Genomic DNA, 19,492 nt, shown 5'->3' with positions numbered 1-19,492 from the left:
CTTTGTCCTGTAATTGCAAGTTATGGTAAAAGATTATCTTGCCGTTTTAAATTATAAAACAGTTCAAAAAGAAGTGAAATAGTTCATTCATACTTTTTTTGTGCGTGATTTATTTAGTACGCTATGTTTGCGGACAAAGATCTGTCTGCGAACTTAAACCATTAATAAATTATACACTATGATAAAAAAAAATTCAAAACATTTTCAATCTTCTTATTCAACATAAATGGAGACTTTGTGAAATCATGACCTTGAAGAAAAAAAACCCTTTCTCAGTATTTAATTGAAGTTATTAGTTCATTAGGTTGATTCACAAGAAACTTTTAGCCATCTAAACAATTTTTTATTCTTAAGTACTTCCATTCTCTACACAATACATTATCAAAAAATAGACTCGACGGAAACTATTTAAGAAGTTAAAAAAATGTTCTAAATTTCACAAACTCCCTGATAAATGTTTGATAAAGAAATAAAAGTCAAAGATTACTTTTTTCACATTTACTTCCAAATTAAATACTCAGACAAAAATAAACTTAGACAAAATTTATTTGCTTTAGTGATTGCCGATGTAGAAATTCCGAAATCAACAATATCCTGCTTATAATCAAACATGACTTATAACTCACATAACTGTTAAATGTAAATGCAATTAAATTATGCTTCTTGCAGCATATATTTACTTATTTGAAAGTCTTTGTAGTTTTGTTTCAAAAGCCCGAAATGTACGGAAAGGAATATTTGATCTTAAACACTGTAATTTAAAGCGTTCGTATTTTTCACGAATGGTAACTTCTGCCAACCTTTGAGCATGCAGGAATTCCAACTCTTGGGCTGACCAGGGAGCTTTCAAGGATGTAGAAATCGGGAAGCAAGTGGAAGTTCTTCGATGTCCGATGTCTTTATCAAATAGAATAGGGTCATCGTCAGCATTGTCATGATCGACGTATTTTGGGGGGAGTTCTTCGACTTTATTGTCATTGGTAGTAACCTCTTCTGATTGCGTTGTTTCTCCCTTCTTCGTACTTTTCTTTTCTGCTCCTGTCAACATTTCAAGTTTATGTGGGATGGTGAAGTGCAAGCGATTTAACTGCAAATTGCGAAATCTAAAGCTGGCCAATTGCAACTTTGACAAAATCTCCAAGGCGATCAGTTTGTTTTTATCTACCGGTAGGTCGATCGTCAGTAAAGCTAACCTGTCATATTCGACATATTGGCCCTGCATCAAAAGTGCAATACAGCTGATATACGTCATTGTTATTACTAATTGTTCCATATCCATATTTTCTTTCTGGAGCCTTCGAAGGCACATTGTTAACCAAGGAAGAATCTTTGGGGTTTTCTTAATCTTACTTGGGTATATTAGCCCCCGTTTTTCCAATTCACCTCTTACTAAATCTGATATTGTGACAAGTGTGTTTTCTGTGATATCTGTAGAATGTTTGTCATATACAACCGTCCAGAATTTATCATTAAATGACCAAGTCAGTGTCATATTCCCATGCCTGTCATATGTTGTAACAGCTGGAAAATGTTTAAGGTCAAGTTCAAGAATACCAGCTTTTATGACTTCTGCCACTGATATATTACTTTTATCCAAGAGCAGGTACAAGCTGGGGAAAACCATTTGGGAATTTGTTCTTCTGTTTGTTGTTAACAGTTTGACCAGCGATCTAATTGTTACAGCACCGACTGTCTTAAATGTTGTCTTGCAAGATTTTATCTCTCGTAGGAAATCTTCAAAAAGAACGTAACTGGCAGCCTTGCCAGTTTCGTGCAGGTCATGTAGTAAGGCAACAACCAAATGTCGACCAATGACTCCATAGCTGCCATCCAAGTGATCGTGCAATCCCACTGACCGTTTTATCATCTTAGATATGACCTCAGATGTTGTCCATATTTCTTGTGGGGGAATGCTATATTCGTTTTGCATACAGGTTGAGTACACTTCTAAAGATAGAAATCCATAGTGGTCAGTTGAACTTCTACTGGGACCAAGAGCTCCTGGTCCTAGATTGATAGAGTAAGATGTACTCCTTCCACAAAGTGGCTTTCCCCACAAAAGTTTTTCGGAGGCTAGTTCCAACTGATAGGATTGCCAGGTGGCACGCACATATCCTGTTTTTTTATACTCGTTCAATAATTCTTTAAGTTCCTTGCAAATCCATAAACCCAAATGTCGAATGCATGTTAGAATATGCAAAGGAAAAGGCACTAACAGAGGTACAGATTCTAAAAGTACTTCTAGTTTGGTTAAATTAATAAAATCCATAGCATTTATATGGTCAGCAAATGAATCCTGCGAAACAACAAATTCAATCCTACATGTACTTCTCCTTAGTAATGTCCAGTTGCTTTGCAAAGTAGATATATAATGATCAGCGTCGCGTAGGAATGCCTCTGCTGTCGATCGTGGGAAACACATACCTCCAACAATGCAACCCGACACTGGATGATATCGACAATTGGGTTGACGATGTGGAATGTCAGCGTAAAGTTGAACAAACTGCACCTCGTGTGGAAAACGACAAATCGTCCGCAAACAAGTTTTGATATCCATTGGTCTTCCATCTAGATTGCTCTGATAGTTGGCACAGTCTTTGAATGATAAGCATGTACAAAGTGTTCCTCTGTGGCGGATGATTTGTTGCAATCCCGCAGTAGACCAAAGAAGATCAACTTCTTCAGAGTCTGACAGTATGTTTGCAGCAACATGGATAGTTGTACGCAATGTAAATTGGGTATTAAAATCTGACAATGATAATCCACAGGTCATTTTTTCACCAAAGCGGAAGCAAAATATGATTGGTCTCAAAAGTCCAGTTAGGGTCAGTTGGTATAAAGATGCTTGCAAAGCATCGAGTATTGCATAACAATCGTCAGGTAAAATGAACATTTTTCGAACGTCATTAATGTCATTCTTTTCGAGAGTTCTTCTAGCCTCTCCACGCAAAGCAAGAGCCATTAGTGTATTTTTAAAATTCTCTCTCAGCTGAAGAAATGTGGCGAGGGCTTGTTGTCTCACTTGCTGAATGGATAATGCAACTGAATGCATCTGGTGCATAGGAATTAAAGCTATCCAACATTCCCACCCTCTTTCATAAAATAGCTGGAACCCTAAGCTGTTTGAGAAGGTCATAAGTTCGCTTTTACTGTATTCTGTTAATCTGACGTGCTTTTTCAAAAGGCCTCTAACGTTCCGTAGACTTGCATTATCATTTGGAAACAGTGTGATATGTCTCACGGGCATTCTTATTGCGGCCAAAGATTTAAACTCCACAACGCATCCATCAATGTCAAAGGAATATCTCAACCATACTTCTCTTTCTACTTCATCGACTGTCAGACATCTTCCAAAAATCCGATCATCCCTTCTTAAAAAGAGTTGTGGTGTTTCAGATACAGAATTGTACGCCTTGGCTAGGTTGAAATTCTCCAACACCGTTTCAGAAAAAGTTTGTTCCGTATCTTCCATATCCATCTAAAATTTTTAAAAAATATGACGTGTTTAGACACTCGTAATGAGAAAAGCTTTTTTTTTATAATATCTAATTTTCAACTTAGATGATGATAAGAAATAATTACCCGGCATAATATCTCAATTAATTAATTTTTTAACAAAAATATATATTAAACTCTATTCTCAAAGATCAACCTTGGGTTAAACCCGAGTATAGTCTAGGGTATATTCCGGGGTAAACCTAAATATAACTCGGCCTTTACCATGGTTTAATCCAGGGTACACCCGGGTAAAACCCAGGGTATACGCTGGGTTTAACCAAGAGTATGCCCGGGTTTAACACAGATTAAACGCGGGTTTAACCTAGAGTATACCCAGGTTTAACCCAGGGTATACCCGGGTTTAACCCAGGGTATACCCGGGTTTAACCCAGGGTATACCCGGGGTAAACCCAGGGTATACCCGGGTTAAACCCGGGATAAACTCAGGGTATACCCGGGTTAAACCCAGGATATACCCGGGTTTAACCCAGGGTATACCCTGGGTACACCAAGGGTATACCCGGGGTAAACCCAGGGTATACCCGGGGTATACCCAGGGTAAACTCAGGGTATACCCTAGTTGATCCCAGTGTATACACGGGTTCAACACAGAGTAAAACAATGTTAGACCTTAAGTTTAATGAGCCAAAGTTTTTAACGTAATTATCTTAATTAAGTATATCAAAAAGTTTCATTAATATCAATCATTCACTACATTTGATGAATATCTTGCTACGATTGAAATTTAATTGTAAACTATAGATCAATTCAATAGTCTATCAATTACTACCAGGAATAACTACTATGTTTATAGAATTTCATATCTATTGCTACTTAACATTAGAATGCAGGATAATGAGCAATTAAATAATGATATTAAAAAATGCAGTTACCTTTAACAAGTGAAAAACCCATATAATCCAAGTCACAATCAAAGGAATGATAAAACACCAAATCATCAGATATTGATAGAACGAAATGATTGACAGTCACGTGGATTAATAGGCGGAGTCCCGCATTCCCGCACACGCATCTCGTCAAAGTGCCTATACCCTAACCCTAACCCAACCCAACCCCCAACCCTAACCCTAACCCAACCCAACCCCCAACCCTAACCCTAACCCAACCCAACCCCCAACCCTAACCCTAACCCTAACCCTAACCCTAACCCTAACCCAACCCTAACCCTAACCCTAACCCTAACCCTAACCCTAACCCTGTACAGAGGTAGGTCACGTGAAATATCCACCAACCCTTCCCCAACCCGGAAGTTTAAGGGCTAACCCCGAGCTAACCCTGATTTTTAGGGTCATCCCGGGTTTATCATCTAAAATCTAATCCCAGACCTTGATATTCGGGGATAATGTTGTACAGAGGTAGGTCACATGAAATATCCACCAACCCTTCACCAACTCGGAAGTTTAAGGGCTAACCCCGAGCTAACCCTGATTTTTAGGGTCATCCCGGGTTTATCATCTAAAATCTAATCCCAGACCTTGATATTCGGGGATAATGTTGTACAGAGGTAGGTCACGTGAAATATCCACCAACCCTTCCCCAACCCGGAAGTTTAAGGGCTAACCCCGAGCTAACCCTGATTTTTAGGGTCATCCCGGGTTTATCATCTAAAATCTAATCCCAGACCTTGATATTCGGGGATAATGTTGTACAGAGGTAGGTCACATGAAATATCCACCAACCCTTCCCCAACCCGGAAGTTTAAGGGCTAACCCCGAGCTAACCCTGATTTTTAGGGTCATCCCGGGTTTATCATCTAAAATCTAATCCCAGACCTTGATATTCGGGGATAATGTTGTACAGAGGTAGGTCACATGAAATATCCACCAACCCTTCCCCAACCCGGAAGTTTAAGGGCTAACCCCGAGCTAACCCTGATTTTTAGGGTCATCCCGGGTTTATCATCTAAAATCTAATCCCAGACCTTGATATTCGGGGATAATGTTGTACAGAGGTAGGTCACATGAAATATCCACCAACCCTTCACCAACTCGGAAGTTTAAGGGCTAACCCCGAGCTAACCCTGATTTTTAGGGTCATCCCGGGTTTATCATCTAAAATCTAATCCCAGACCTTGATATTCGGGGATAATGTTGTACAGAGGTAGGTCACGTGAAATATCCACCAACCCTTCCCCAACCCGGAAGTTTAAGGGCTAACCCCGAGCTAACCCTGATTTTTAGGGTCATCCCGGGTTTATCATCTAAAATCTAATCCCAGACCTTGATATTCGGGGATAATGTTGTACAGAGGTAGGTCACATGAAATATCCACCAACCCTTCCCCAACCCGGAAGTTTAAGGGCTAACCCCGAGCTAACCCTGATTTTTAGGGTCATCCCGGGTTTATCATCTAAAATCTAATCCCAGACCTTGATATTCGGGGATAATGTTGTACAGAGGTAGGTCACATGAAATATCCACCAACCCTTCCCCAACCCGGAAGTTTAAGGGCTAACCCCGAGCTAACCCTGATTTTTAGGGTCATCCCGGGTTTATCATCTAAAATCTAATCCCAGACCTTGATATTCGGGGATAATGTTGTACAGAGGTAGGTCACATGAAATATCCACCAACCCTTCCCCAACCCGGAAGTTTAAGGGCTAACCCCGAGCTAACCCTGATTTTTAGGGTCATCCCGGGTTTATCATCTAAAATCTAATCCCAGACCTTGATATTCGGGGATAATGTTGTACAGAGGTAGGTCACATGAAATATCCACCAACCCTTCCCCAACCCGGAAGTTTAAGGGCTAACCCCGAGCTAACCCTGATTTTTAGGGTCATCCCGGGTTTATCATCTAAAATCTAATCCCAGACCTTGATATTCGGGGATAATGTTGTACAGAGGTAGGTCACATGAAATATCCACCAACCCTTCCCCAACCCGGAAGTTTAAGGGCTAACCCCGAGCTAACCCTGATTTTTAGGGTCATCCCGGGTTTATCATCTAAAATCTAATCCCAGACCTTGATATTCGGGGATAATGTTGTACAGAGGTAGGTCACATGAAATATCCACCAACCCTTCCCCAACCCGGAAGTTTAAGGGCTAACCCCGAGCTAACCCTGATTTTTAGGGTCATCCCGGGTTTATCATCTAAAATCTAATCCCAGACCTTGATATTCGGGGATAATGTTGTACAGAGGTAGGTCACGTGAAATATCCACCAACCCTTCCCCAACCCGGAAGTTTAAGGGCTAACCCCGAGCTAACCCTGATTTTTAGGGTCATCCCGGGTTTATCATCTAAAATCTAATCCCAGACCTTGATATTCGGGGATAATGTTGTACAGAGGTAGGTCACATGAAATATCCACCAACCCTTCCCCAACCCGGAAGTTTAAGGGCTAACCCCGAGCTAACCCTGATTTTTAGGGTCATCCCGGGTTTATCATCTAAAATCTAATCCCAGACCTTGATATTCGGGGATAATGTTGTACAGAGGTAGGTCACATGAAATATCCACCAACCCTTCCCCAACCCGGAAGTTTAAGGGCTAACCCCGAGCTAACCCTGATTTTTAGGGTCATCCCGGGTTTATCATCTAAAATCTAATCCCAGACCTTGATATTCGGGGATAATGTTGTACAGAGGTAGGTCACATGAAATATCCACCAACCCTTCCCCAACCCGGAAGTTTAAGGGCTAACCCCGAGCTAACCCTGATTTTTAGGGTCATCCCGGGTTTATCATCTAAAATCTAATCCCAGACCTTGATATTCGGGGATAATGTTGTACAGAGGTAGGTCACATGAAATATCCACCAACCCTTCCCCAACCCGGAAGTTTAAGGGCTAACCCCGAGCTAACCCTGATTTTTAGGGTCATCCCGGGTTTATCATCTAAAATCTAATCCCAGACCTTGATATTCGGGGATAATGTTGTACAGAGGTAGGTCACATGAAATATCCACCAACCCTTCCCCAACCCGGAAGTTTAAGGGCTAACCCCGAGCTAACCCTGATTTTTAGGGTCATCCCGGGTTTATCATCTAAAATCTAATCCCAGACCTTGATATTCGGGGATAATGTTGTACAGAGGTAGGTCACGTGAAATATCCACCAACCCTTCCCCAACCCGGAAGTTTAAGGGCTAACCCCGAGCTAACCCTGATTTTTAGGGTCATCCCGGGTTTATCATCTAAAATCTAATCCCAGACCTTGATATTCGGGGATAATGTTGTACAGAGGTAGGTCACGTGAAATATCCACCAACCCTTCCCCAACCCGGAAGTTTAAGGGCTAACCCCGAGCTAACCCTGATTTTTAGGGTCATCCCGGGTTTATCATCTAAAATCTAATCCCAGACCTTGATATTCGGGGATAATGTTGTACAGAGGTAGGTCACATGAAATATCCACCAACCCTTCCCCAACCCGGAAGTTTAAGGGCTAACCCCGAGCTAACCCTGATTTTTAGGGTCATCCCGGGTTTATCATCTAAAATCTAATCCCAGACCTTGATATTCGGGGATAATGTTGTACAGAGGCTGTTAAAATTAAATATACATTAAACTTTCCCAAACTTGGATTTTTAAAGGGATAAAGTTTTATCCACTATGTATAACTGAAGTTGCGTTGTGCGTTGAAAAACTAACCAACAAATTATTTTAAAGATCATTCGTTTATTAGTTTTCATATTTGTTGTTAAAACATACTCATTTTTTACTCTTATCAAAAATGATATCAACATATATTTTATGAAGTTACTTTCCTTACATCAACATAATGTTAATATAATATATAGCTTCCTGCTTCTTTTACCTTTCATTACTTTAGCAAATTTCCTTGCACTAACAAAAGGTTTACATAAAGGATAACATAAATGATAAGCAATACTTAATGAACAGATGCTTTTCTTTTTACACAAACCATAAGCAAACTTTTATTGCAAATCATTCCCAACCAAGTTGTCTAGCTCTTGCTGGAGCTTTGTTCTTTCGTTGATTGCTCTTTTCTTCTTGACTATTTTCTTTACTTTGTCCTGTAAATAGTTGGTGAAATCCCCTCGAACGTCTGGCTTCCATCCCTCGCTCCATATGCGATCCTCCACACCATCTTTTATCAAATTTTGGATGTCTACCATTTTTGCTATTGTAACAAAACAACACTTTTTGAGTTCTCATTCTATCTCAAAGCATAAGCATTACGAATAAATGAAACTGGCATTCATTCTTTTATCTTAATTTAACTATAAACGTTTCCCCGTTGCTATACATGGAGTATATTATACTTACTTGGAGAAATGGTTTCCTGCAATCCCAGCCAGTAATGAATGTACGCTAGCTGTAACTTCGAAACTTTTTCCTGTTCTTTGCGGTAGCTCCTTTCGATGCTCTTGAACACTTCCGCGACTTCTTTTCTTATGTTTTCATTTAATTCTTCCACAGATGTCGCGATCTTAGCTTCTGTTTCCTCTTCTTCAAATTCTTCAGTGTCTATCATTTTTCTCTTTTTAGGATTTACTAGAGCCATTTCTAACTCGTCTATTCTCGAGTTCACTTGACTAATTTGGAAGGAAAGTGCGTTTTCAAATTCAGGCTTCACCTCTTTATCAATTTTCTTATGAATCTGGTCCAAATCAGCTTCGAACTTGGCACATTCTGTTCCTGAGTCCAATTTTTTTTCAAGGTTTTCAAGCTTAATACCAACTTCTCTTATTTTACGACTGAACTTCCCGAAAGTCTCAAGGACAAATTCTCTTAAGGCTTCATACTTTGGATCGTTTTCATCTATCAAATATGATTCAAAAACATGCATGTAAAGTTGTAATATGCTTGCTATATTAAACAATGTTTCAATATCTATGTTATAAAAATTACCTTCGGATAGCCAGTCATTCTCCATACTGCTATTTAATTCAAGACAAGTGAGGAATCTGTAGTGCACAGGAACATCGTAAAATAATTAAAATAAACGTATGCGACAAAATAGTTTGTTTTATAAGAACAAAACCAATTGTGTTTGATTGAGTCATTTTAATCTTATCTATGGAAGTCTGTACATATTCTAAAATTGTAGAATGATTTAATATTATTATTTTTTTATTTGAACTTCCTTTAGACAAACAAGAAATTAATTTTGCATTCTAAACATTCTTTATCATTAGGTATACTGATTACTTTCAATTAATGAATTGCTTACCTCTCCTAAGAAAATCACCGTCTGCACTGAAGGAGTGACAAGGAAACAATGACTGTGCTTTCTGTGTTAACGTTAGCAGGCGCTCTGAGTGATGGGAAAGACTAGTTAACACGGCTTGTGTATCATCAATCCATAAGCTCAACGTTCGAGTAAGCATTTGCAACTGCCAAATATTAGATTTTACTTTGTCCTGTAATTGCAAGTTATGGTAAAAGATTATCTTGCCGTTTTAAATTATAAAACAGTTCAAAAAGAAGTGAAATAGTTCATTCATACTTTTTTTGTGCGTGATTTATTTAGTACGCTATGTTTGCGGACAAAGATCTGTCTGCGAACTTAAACCATTAATAAATTATACACTATGATAAAAAAAAATTCAAAACATTTTCAATCTTCTTATTCAACATAAATGGAGACTTTGTGAAATCATGACCTTGAAGAAAAAAAACCCTTTCTCAGTATTTAATTGAAGTTATTAGTTCATTAGGTTGATTCACAAGAAACTTTTAGCCATCTAAACAATTTTTTATTCTTAAGTACTTCCATTCTCTACACAATACATTATCAAAAAATAGACTCGACGGAAACTATTTAAGAAGTTAAAAAAATGTTCTAAATTTCACAAACTCCCTGATAAATGTTTGATAAAGAAATAAAAGTCAAAGATTACTTTTTTCACATTTACTTCCAAATTAAATACTCAGACAAAAATAAACTTAGACAAAATTTATTTGCTTTAGTGATTGCCGATGTAGAAATTCCGAAATCAACAATATCCTGCTTATAATCAAACATGACTTATAACTCACATAACTGTTAAATGTAAATGCAATTAAATTATGCTTCTTGCAGCATATATTTACTTATTTGAAAGTCTTTGTAGTTTTGTTTCAAAAGCCCGAAATGTACGGAAAGGAATATTTGATCTTAAACACTGTAATTTAAAGCGTTCGTATTTTTCACGAATGGTAACTTCTGCCAACCTTTGAGCATGCAGGAATTCCAACTCTTGGGCTGACCAGGGAGCTTTCAAGGATGTAGAAATCGGGAAGCAAGTGGAAGTTCTTCGATGTCCGATGTCTTTATCAAATAGAATAGGGTCATCGTCAGCATTGTCATGATCGACGTATTTTGGGGGGAGTTCTTCGACTTTATTGTCATTGGTAGTAACCTCTTCTGATTGCGTTGTTTCTCCCTTCTTCGTACTTTTCTTTTCTGCTCCTGTCAACATTTCAAGTTTATGTGGGATGGTGAAGTGCAAGCGATTTAACTGCAAATTGCGAAATCTAAAGCTGGCCAATTGCAACTTTGACAAAATCTCCAAGGCGATCAGTTTGTTTTTATCTACCGGTAGGTCGATCGTCAGTAAAGCTAACCTGTCATATTCGACATATTGGCCCTGCATCAAAAGTGCAATACAGCTGATATACGTCATTGTTATTACTAATTGTTCCATATCCATATTTTCTTTCTGGAGCCTTCGAAGGCACATTGTTAACCAAGGAAGAATCTTTGGGGTTTTCTTAATCTTACTTGGGTATATTAGCCCCCGTTTTTCCAATTCACCTCTTACTAAATCTGATATTGTGACAAGTGTGTTTTCTGTGATATCTGTAGAATGTTTGTCATATACAACCGTCCAGAATTTATCATTAAATGACCAAGTCAGTGTCATATTCCCATGCCTGTCATATGTTGTAACAGCTGGAAAATGTTTAAGGTCAAGTTCAAGAATACCAGCTTTTATGACTTCTGCCACTGATATATTACTTTTATCCAAGAGCAGGTACAAGCTGGGGAAAACCATTTGGGAATTTGTTCTTCTGTTTGTTGTTAACAGTTTGACCAGCGATCTAATTGTTACAGCACCGACTGTCTTAAATGTTGTCTTGCAAGATTTTATCTCTCGTAGGAAATCTTCAAAAAGAACGTAACTGGCAGCCTTGCCAGTTTCGTGCAGGTCATGTAGTAAGGCAACAACCAAATGTCGACCAATGACTCCATAGCTGCCATCCAAGTGATCGTGCAATCCCACTGACCGTTTTATCATCTTAGATATGACCTCAGATGTTGTCCATATTTCTTGTGGGGGAATGCTATATTCGTTTTGCATACAGGTTGAGTACACTTCTAAAGATAGAAATCCATAGTGGTCAGTTGAACTTCTACTGGGACCAAGAGCTCCTGGTCCTAGATTGATAGAGTAAGATGTACTCCTTCCACAAAGTGGCTTTCCCCACAAAAGTTTTTCGGAGGCTAGTTCCAACTGATAGGATTGCCAGGTGGCACGCACATATCCTGTTTTTTTATACTCGTTCAATAATTCTTTAAGTTCCTTGCAAATCCATAAACCCAAATGTCGAATGCATGTTAGAATATGCAAAGGAAAAGGCACTAACAGAGGTACAGATTCTAAAAGTACTTCTAGTTTGGTTAAATTAATAAAATCCATAGCATTTATATGGTCAGCAACTGAATCCTGCGAAACAACAAATTCAATCCTACATGTACTTCTCCTTAGTAATGTCCAGTTGCTTTGCAAAGTAGATATATAATGATCAGCGTCGCGTAGGAATGCCTCTGCTGTCGATCGTGGGAAACACATACCTCCAACAATGCAACCCGACACTGGATGATATCGACAATTGGGTTGACGATGTGGAATGTCAGCGTAAAGTTGAACAAACTGCACCTCGTGTGGAAAACGACAAATCGTCCGCAAACAAGTTTTGATATCCATTGGTCTTCCATCTAGATTGCTCTGATAGTTGGCACAGTCTTTGAATGATAAGCATGTACAAAGTGTTCCTCTGTGGCGGATGATTTGTTGCAATCCCGCAGTAGACCAAAGAAGATCAACTTCTTCAGAGTCTGACAGTATGTTTGCAGCAACATGGATAGTTGTACGCAATGTAAATTGGGTATTAAAATCTGACAATGATAATCCACAGGTCATTTTTTCACCAAAGCGGAAGCAAAATATGATTGGTCTCAAAAGTCCAGTTTGGGTCAGTTGGTATAAAGATGCTTGCAAAGCATCGAGTATTGCATAACAATCGTCAGGTAAAATGAACATTTTTCGAACGTCATTAATGTCATTCTTTTCGAGAGTTCTTCTAGCCTCTCCACGCAAAGCAAGAGCCATTAGTGTATTTTTAAAATTCTCTCTCAGCTGAAGAAATGTGGCGAGGGCTTGTTGTCTCACTTGCTGAATGGATAATGCAACTGAATGCATCTGGTGCATAGGAATTAAAGCTATCCAACATTCCCACCCTCTTTCATAAAATAGCTGGAACCCTAAGCTGTTTGAGAAGGTCATAAGTTCGCTTTTACTGTATTCTGTTAATCTGACGTGCTTTTTCAAAAGGCCTCTAACGTTCCGTAGACTTGCATTATCATTTGGAAACAGTGTGATATGTCTCACGGGCATTCTTATTGCGGCCAAAGATTTAAACTCCACAACGCATCCATCAATGTCAAAGGAATATCTCAACCATACTTCTCTTTCTACTTCATCGACTGTCAGACATCTTCCAAAAATCCGATCATCCCTTCTTAAAAAGAGTTGTGGTGTTTCAGATACAGAATTGTACGCCTTGGCTAGGTTGAAATTCTCCAACACCGTTTCAGAAAAAGTTTGTTCCGTATCTTCCATATCCATCTAAAATTTTTAAAAAATATGACGTGTTTAGACACTCGTAATGAGAAAAGCTTTTTTTTTATAATATCTAATTTTCAACTTAGATGATGATAAGAAATAATTACCCGGCATAATATCTCAATTAATTAATTTTTTAACAAAAATATATATTAAACTCTATTCTCAAAGATCAACCTTGGGTTAAACCCGAGTATAGTCTAGGGTATATTCCGGGGTAAACCTAAATATAACTCGGCCTTTACCATGGTTTAATCCAGGGTACACCCGGGTAAAACCCAGGGTATACGCTGGGTTTAACCAAGAGTATGCCCGGGTTTAACACAGATTAAACGCGGGTTTAACCTAGAGTATACCCAGGTTTAACCCAGGGTATACCCGGGTTTAACCCAGGGTATACCCGGGTTTAACCCAGGGTATACCCGGGGTAAACCCAGGGTATACCCGGGTTAAACCCGGGATAAACTCAGGGTATACCCGGGTTAAACCCAGGATATACCCGGGTTTAACCCAGGGTATACCCTGGGTACACCAAGGGTATACCCGGGGTAAACCCAGGGTATACCCGGGGTATACCCAGGGTAAACTCAGGGTATACCCTAGTTGATCCCAGTGTATACACGGGTTCAACACAGAGTAAAACAATGTTAGACCTTAAGTTTAATGAGCCAAAGTTTTTAACGTAATTATCTTAATTAAGTATATCAAAAAGTTTCATTAATATCAATCATTCACTACATTTGATGAATATCTTGCTACGATTGAAATTTAATTGTAAACTATAGATCAATTCAATAGTCTATCAATTACTACCAGGAATAACTACTATGTTTATAGAATTTCATATCTATTGCTACTTAACATTAGAATGCAGGATAATGAGCAATTAAATAATGATATTAAAAAATGCAGTTACCTTTAACAAGTGAAAAACCCATATAATCCAAGTCACAATCAAAGGAATGATAAAACACCAAATCATCAGATATTGATAGAACGAAATGATTGACAGTCACGTGGATTAATAGGCGGAGTCCCGCATTCCCGCACACGCATCTCGTCAAAGTGCCTATACCCTAACCCTAACCCTAACCCAAACCCTAACCCTAACCCAAACCCTAACCCTAACCCTAACCCTAACCCTAACCCAACCCTAACCCTAACCCTAACCCTAACCTAACCCTAACCCTAACCCTAACCCTAACCCTAACCCAACCCTAACCCAAACCCTAATCCTAACCCAACCCTAACCCTAACCCTAACCCTAACCCAACCCTAACCCAAACCCTAACCCAACCCTAACCCTAACCCTAACCCTAACCCTAACCCCAACCCTAACCCTAACCCTAACCCTAACCCAACCCCTAACCCTAACCCTAACCCTAACCCTAACCCAACCCCTAACCCTAACCCTAACCCTAACCCTGATACAGCAAATGATTTCGTAAATATGCCTTTACCCTAACCCTAACCCTAACCCTAACCAAACCCTAACCCTAACCCTAACCCTTCAATTTAACCGAAACACTTACCCTAAACCTAACCCTAACCCTAACCCTAATGCAAACCGGAACATTAAAGGATTTTTATTTTCGTCTTAAAAGAGCTTCTACTGAAGTATAAGATCAAAACTTAACCCCCATGCAGGGTTCAACATCAAGTTTATGGTTTCAGGTTTAAATGTCAGGTAAAATGGCTGCTAAAGAAATTTAACCTAAACAACAATCACTATATATATATATCAATCCACCTTTAACTCCGCCCTTCAAAGACCACGTGACAATTCGGTGACATTGACGAGTTGATACAGCAAATGATTTCGTAAATATGCCTTTACCCTAACCCTAACCCTAACACAACCCAACCCAACCCTAACCCTAACCCTAACCCTAACCCCAACCCAACCCTAACCCTAACCCTAAACCTGCTTTGATTAATATGTGCATCCTAAATTACCTGTTATTAAATGAATACAAGGGAAAATCAGCATTAATTAAGTGAGAAATCATTTTATTCAGAAATTGCAGCCCAGAAAAGAGCTCATAATTTTCAGTTCATACAGAGAAAATTAGTATAGTGAGTCACTAAGAAAAACTCCTAAATCTTTTTGAATTTATCCTGGCACCCTTTTTTAACTTTTATTACATCAATACAAGGAAATAACCAGTAAAATTTAAAAGAAAAGTGCTTTTAACTTGAATTTAAACCTCCATGAAAGAACCCATGGTTTTTGGCTTCGCGTTGAAATGTCAGTACAGTTAATCACACAGGACACCTACTTAGTCTTTTTGTGTTAATATTTGCAGCCTAACTTATCCTTTATAACATCATTACAAAGAAATAAAACAGCATAAGTTAAATGATAAATGCTTTTGTTAAAAAATTCCACCCCAATGACAGAGCCCATGATTATCTGTTTCTCATTAAATTACTCAGCTATGTTAAGGAAGGTCTAAGAATTCTACCACGTGTGATTTAGAAATATTTGCATAAGCCCCGCCCCTTATTCATGAGATTTTACGAGATATGGGTATTTCGGTAATTAACAAACATCTACCAAAATGAATATGATTAATTATTGGGTTTGAATGGTTCAAGAAAGGTGTACTGAAATAAAATCATAATCTATTCTTTATCCCTCGCGAAATCATGAAATCCTAAGTCGTCTGATGACGTGTCGAGGTTGACTACGTCACACCGGCGCTTGCAGCTGTGATCAGAATAAACATGTGGACTTCAGTGATATATCTCGGAATTTAACTCGTTTACAACCAGCGTGGACAGAAATCGGCATAGGATTCAACTGAACAAGGTAGGATTTATCTGTACTTCCCCTAGATATTGTTTTATATTACCTAATATTGTTGGATGGAACGGAAACGAAGTGAAATTCCTCGGCTTCGATTTTGTTTACTTGTTTACATTTGTTTTTCATGTAATATTGTGTTCAAACATCAGTTTGGTGACTCAGTCAGGCAAAGTAATTGTTCTGTGTTTCGCTAGTTTTGATCATAGAGAGCGTTGAGGCTCATTTTAGCTTTTTACTGGTCTCATATCGCGATAATATTAGATCGCATTTCCCCCATGTTCAAAGTACACAATAAAAAGTCCATGGCCAAACACTGTATGTGCTAGCACTACAAAGATTACTGTGAGGATCTGGAATGATTATAGATAAGATTGTAATGTTGTTTAAGTGAATCGAAATGTGTTATTTTATTCAGCCTTCTTTTATGAAGATCTAATTAAATTTATTTAAGACAAAATTAAAGTGTGTTCAAACTGAATTTCCACACATTTTAAAACAATAAACATTTGGTTATGCCTGTTGTAATATCACTGAAATTGAAACCGCCATTAATATGCCCAATAATAGAGTAATGTTTCATTTTCATGTTATCTTTAACACAATAGCTTAATGCTAATTATGACACATTATTCATTTTCAGGGTTACTAAGGCAGTAGATGGTCCACTGAAAACACTTCTTGGGATGTTGATAAAAAGTAGGTACTACAAATGTATATAAATATCTCTTTTACTCACTAACTTCAACTTCATGCATAGTTTGTTGTTTTTTTTATATCATATTGATAATGATACTAATGTAACCTATTATAATAATTTGCATTGATATCTATTGAAATGAAATTTGAAATTGATATTTATTCATCATTTCAGGTATTGGTTTTCTTATCAACTGGACTACCTCCTAATATCAAAAAGACAGAAGAGAAGGACATGTGGTGTGCAAGAAGAATTGTCAATTTACATAAATTACACATTATGACTGAAAAATACTAAAAATCAGAAAACACTAGTCTTGTTGAACAGTTTGTCACAGAAAAGCGATATTTGTAAAGTTGATTATCAAAATAAATTCTTGATAATATATTGATATATTGTTTCTTCTTGCTTTCTTTCATTAGTACTAAAATATCAATTATGATTACAAGTAAACCTGATTATACATTAAAAGAACTTATTCACCAGCATAGTAACATAAATTATTATGAAACATAAACAAACTCAACACTTACACCCCCCCCCCCCAATAAAGGCAACTGATGAAGTTATGTTTTTCCAATTTCAACAATTTTATAATGATGATTGGTGTGAACAGAAACAACATTTAAACATTATTTTAGTGAAATTCACAGCGTTAAATTATTTTAAGAATGAAAATCAAAATCCTGATCTTAGTCAGTGTTGCGTTTGAATTTCACGCAAATGATGCTGAAAGTGAAGTGGGTAAGATAAAATGCAGTAGTGCAAGGGCATACACTTGATCAAATATATTGAAAATTTCCATGTCTTACCATTGTATCCCTATTATATCAAAAAGTGCTGGGAGCTGTATGAAGTCGCTGCGCATTTCATATAAATAAGCGTTAATTGCGGGAAATCCCAGTAAATTGCTGTTCATACACTGTTTACATTGAATTTAATAATTGTTCTTACTTGAATATTTTAAGCTCCCAGCATTTTTCGAAATTTTGAAGGTTCATTTTACAAGTTAGAAACAGAAATAACTATATTTGTTTATGTTATGCCCTTGCACTTTGCATTTTTTCGTATTATTCCTGGTTCATCTATTTTTAGCAGTATCACGTGACAGGGTATTCCCAAGAGACTCAAAAATTGCTCATCCGATAACAAATTATTTAATTTGTATAATCGATAAAATATCACTTTGTTTAACAAATGTTTGGAGTAGAATACCAAGATTGTTCAAAGGCTAACATTTTATGTGATAAATATCGCTATTTTTGTATGGACGCCCTTAACATAGCTGAGTATCAGTATGGTTAATCACCAAGGAAAACTCCTAAATCTTTTGGAATCTATTCTGGCACCTTTTTTTGTATCTTTTCAACATCAATACAAAGAAATAATCAGGAAGATTTCAAAGAAATGTGCTTTTAACTTGAATTTAAACCTCCATGAGGGAACCCATGGTTTTCGGCTTCGCGTTGAAATGTCAGTACAATTTAATCACATAGGAAACCTACTAAGTCTCTTTGTTTTAATATTTGCAGCCTAATCTATCTTTCATTACATCAATACAAAGAAATAAACAGCATTAGTTAAATGATAAATGCTTTTGTTTAAAAATTCTACCCCAATGAAGGAACCCATGATTTTCTGTTTCTCATTTAATTATTAGTATGGTTATTCACCAAGCTTTTGGAATTTACCTTCACATCCCAGTTTATCTTTTATTACATCAATACAAAGAAATAGACAGCATTAGTTAAATGATAAATGCTTTTGTTTAAAAGTTCCACCCCAATGAATTAGCCCATGACTTTCTGTTTCTCGTTAAATTATCAGTATGGTTAATCAACAAGGAAACCTTCTAAATCTTTTGGAATATATTGCTTATATTACAGTAATCTTAATCATAGACAATCAGTTGAAATCGAAGAACCTTTTGGTAGCAAGGGACAGTTTCGGGGGGAAAAAGTACCCGACAAATTGTTTTTTGTAAAATTGAGAGTTGCTCTACTTGAAGGCTTATAAGTGTTGTTAATATTCATGAAATGATTGTTAATGATTATCATTAGTTAGAGGGGGGACTCTTGTTGAAATTGATTTGCAATATGTAGGCCTAATTGATTTCTGTAAATTTTAATGCAAACCGGAACATTAAATGATTTCTATTTTCGTCTTAAAAGAGCTTCTACCGAAGTATAAGTTCAAAACTTAACCCCCATGCAGGGTTCAACATCAAGTTTATGGTTTCAGGTTTAAATGTCAGGTAAAATGGCTGCTAAATAAATTTAACCTAAACAACAATGACTATATATATATATATATATATATATATATATATATATATATATATATATCAATCCACCTTTAACTCCGCTCTTCAAAGACCACGTGACAATTCGGTGACATTGACGAGTTGATACAGCAAATGATTTCGTAAATATGCCTTTACCCTACTTCAATTTAACCGAAACACTTACCCAAACCCTAGCCCTAACCCTTAACCTTAACCTAACCCTAACCCCCCAACCCAACCCTAACCCTAACCCTAACCCCAACCCAACCCTAACCCTAACCCTAAACCTGCTTTGATTAATATGTGCACCCTAAATTACCTGTTATTAAATGAATACAAGGGAAAATCAGCATTAATTAAGTGAGAAATCATTTTATTCAGAAATT

The 19,492-nt window shown here is 37.5% G+C and overlaps 3 protein-coding genes and 1 long non-coding RNA gene across 4 annotated transcripts; 1 reads left to right on the top strand and 3 right to left on the bottom strand.

The window, feature by feature from the left end:
- Window positions 1-522: 522 nt before the first annotated feature.
- On the bottom strand, window positions 523-3,471 carry LOC128168625 (uncharacterized). The gene has a single exon (XM_052834783.1). The coding sequence runs from the start codon at window positions 3,245-3,247 to the stop codon at window positions 677-679; it is 2,571 nt and encodes an 856-aa protein (XP_052690743.1). The 5' UTR covers window positions 3,248-3,471; the 3' UTR covers window positions 523-676.
- Window positions 3,472-8,399: 4,928 nt separating this feature from the next.
- Window positions 8,400-9,828, bottom strand: LOC128168619 (uncharacterized). Its single transcript, XM_052834780.1, has 4 exons — window positions 9,659-9,828; window positions 9,337-9,392; window positions 8,752-9,246; window positions 8,400-8,605 (listed from the first exon to the last, which is right to left on the bottom strand). Exons 2-4 carry the CDS (start codon window positions 9,359-9,361, stop codon window positions 8,400-8,402), a joined length of 726 nt encoding a protein of 241 aa, XP_052690740.1. The 5' UTR covers window positions 9,362-9,392; window positions 9,659-9,828.
- Window positions 9,829-10,363: 535 nt separating this feature from the next.
- On the bottom strand, window positions 10,364-13,312 carry LOC128168624 (uncharacterized). The gene has a single exon (XM_052834782.1). The coding sequence runs from the start codon at window positions 13,086-13,088 to the stop codon at window positions 10,518-10,520; it is 2,571 nt and encodes an 856-aa protein (XP_052690742.1). The 5' UTR covers window positions 13,089-13,312; the 3' UTR covers window positions 10,364-10,517.
- A 2,499-nt stretch (window positions 13,313-15,811) lies between these two features.
- Window positions 15,812-17,158, top strand: LOC128168626 (uncharacterized). Its single transcript, XR_008241428.1, has 3 exons — window positions 15,812-16,128; window positions 16,766-16,821; window positions 16,997-17,158. It is a non-coding gene; the product is annotated as an uncharacterized LOC128168626 (long non-coding RNA).
- The last annotated feature ends 2,334 nt before the right edge of the window (window positions 17,159-19,492 follow it).

Source organism: Crassostrea angulata, unplaced genomic scaffold (genome assembly GCF_025612915.1).
Source record: "Crassostrea angulata isolate pt1a10 unplaced genomic scaffold, ASM2561291v2 HiC_scaffold_20, whole genome shotgun sequence".
Lineage (NCBI taxonomy): Eukaryota > Metazoa > Mollusca > Bivalvia > Ostreida > Ostreidae > Magallana > Magallana angulata.
Note: the sequence above shows the minus strand (reverse complement) of the source record. Positions and strands in the feature narration are given on the sequence as shown.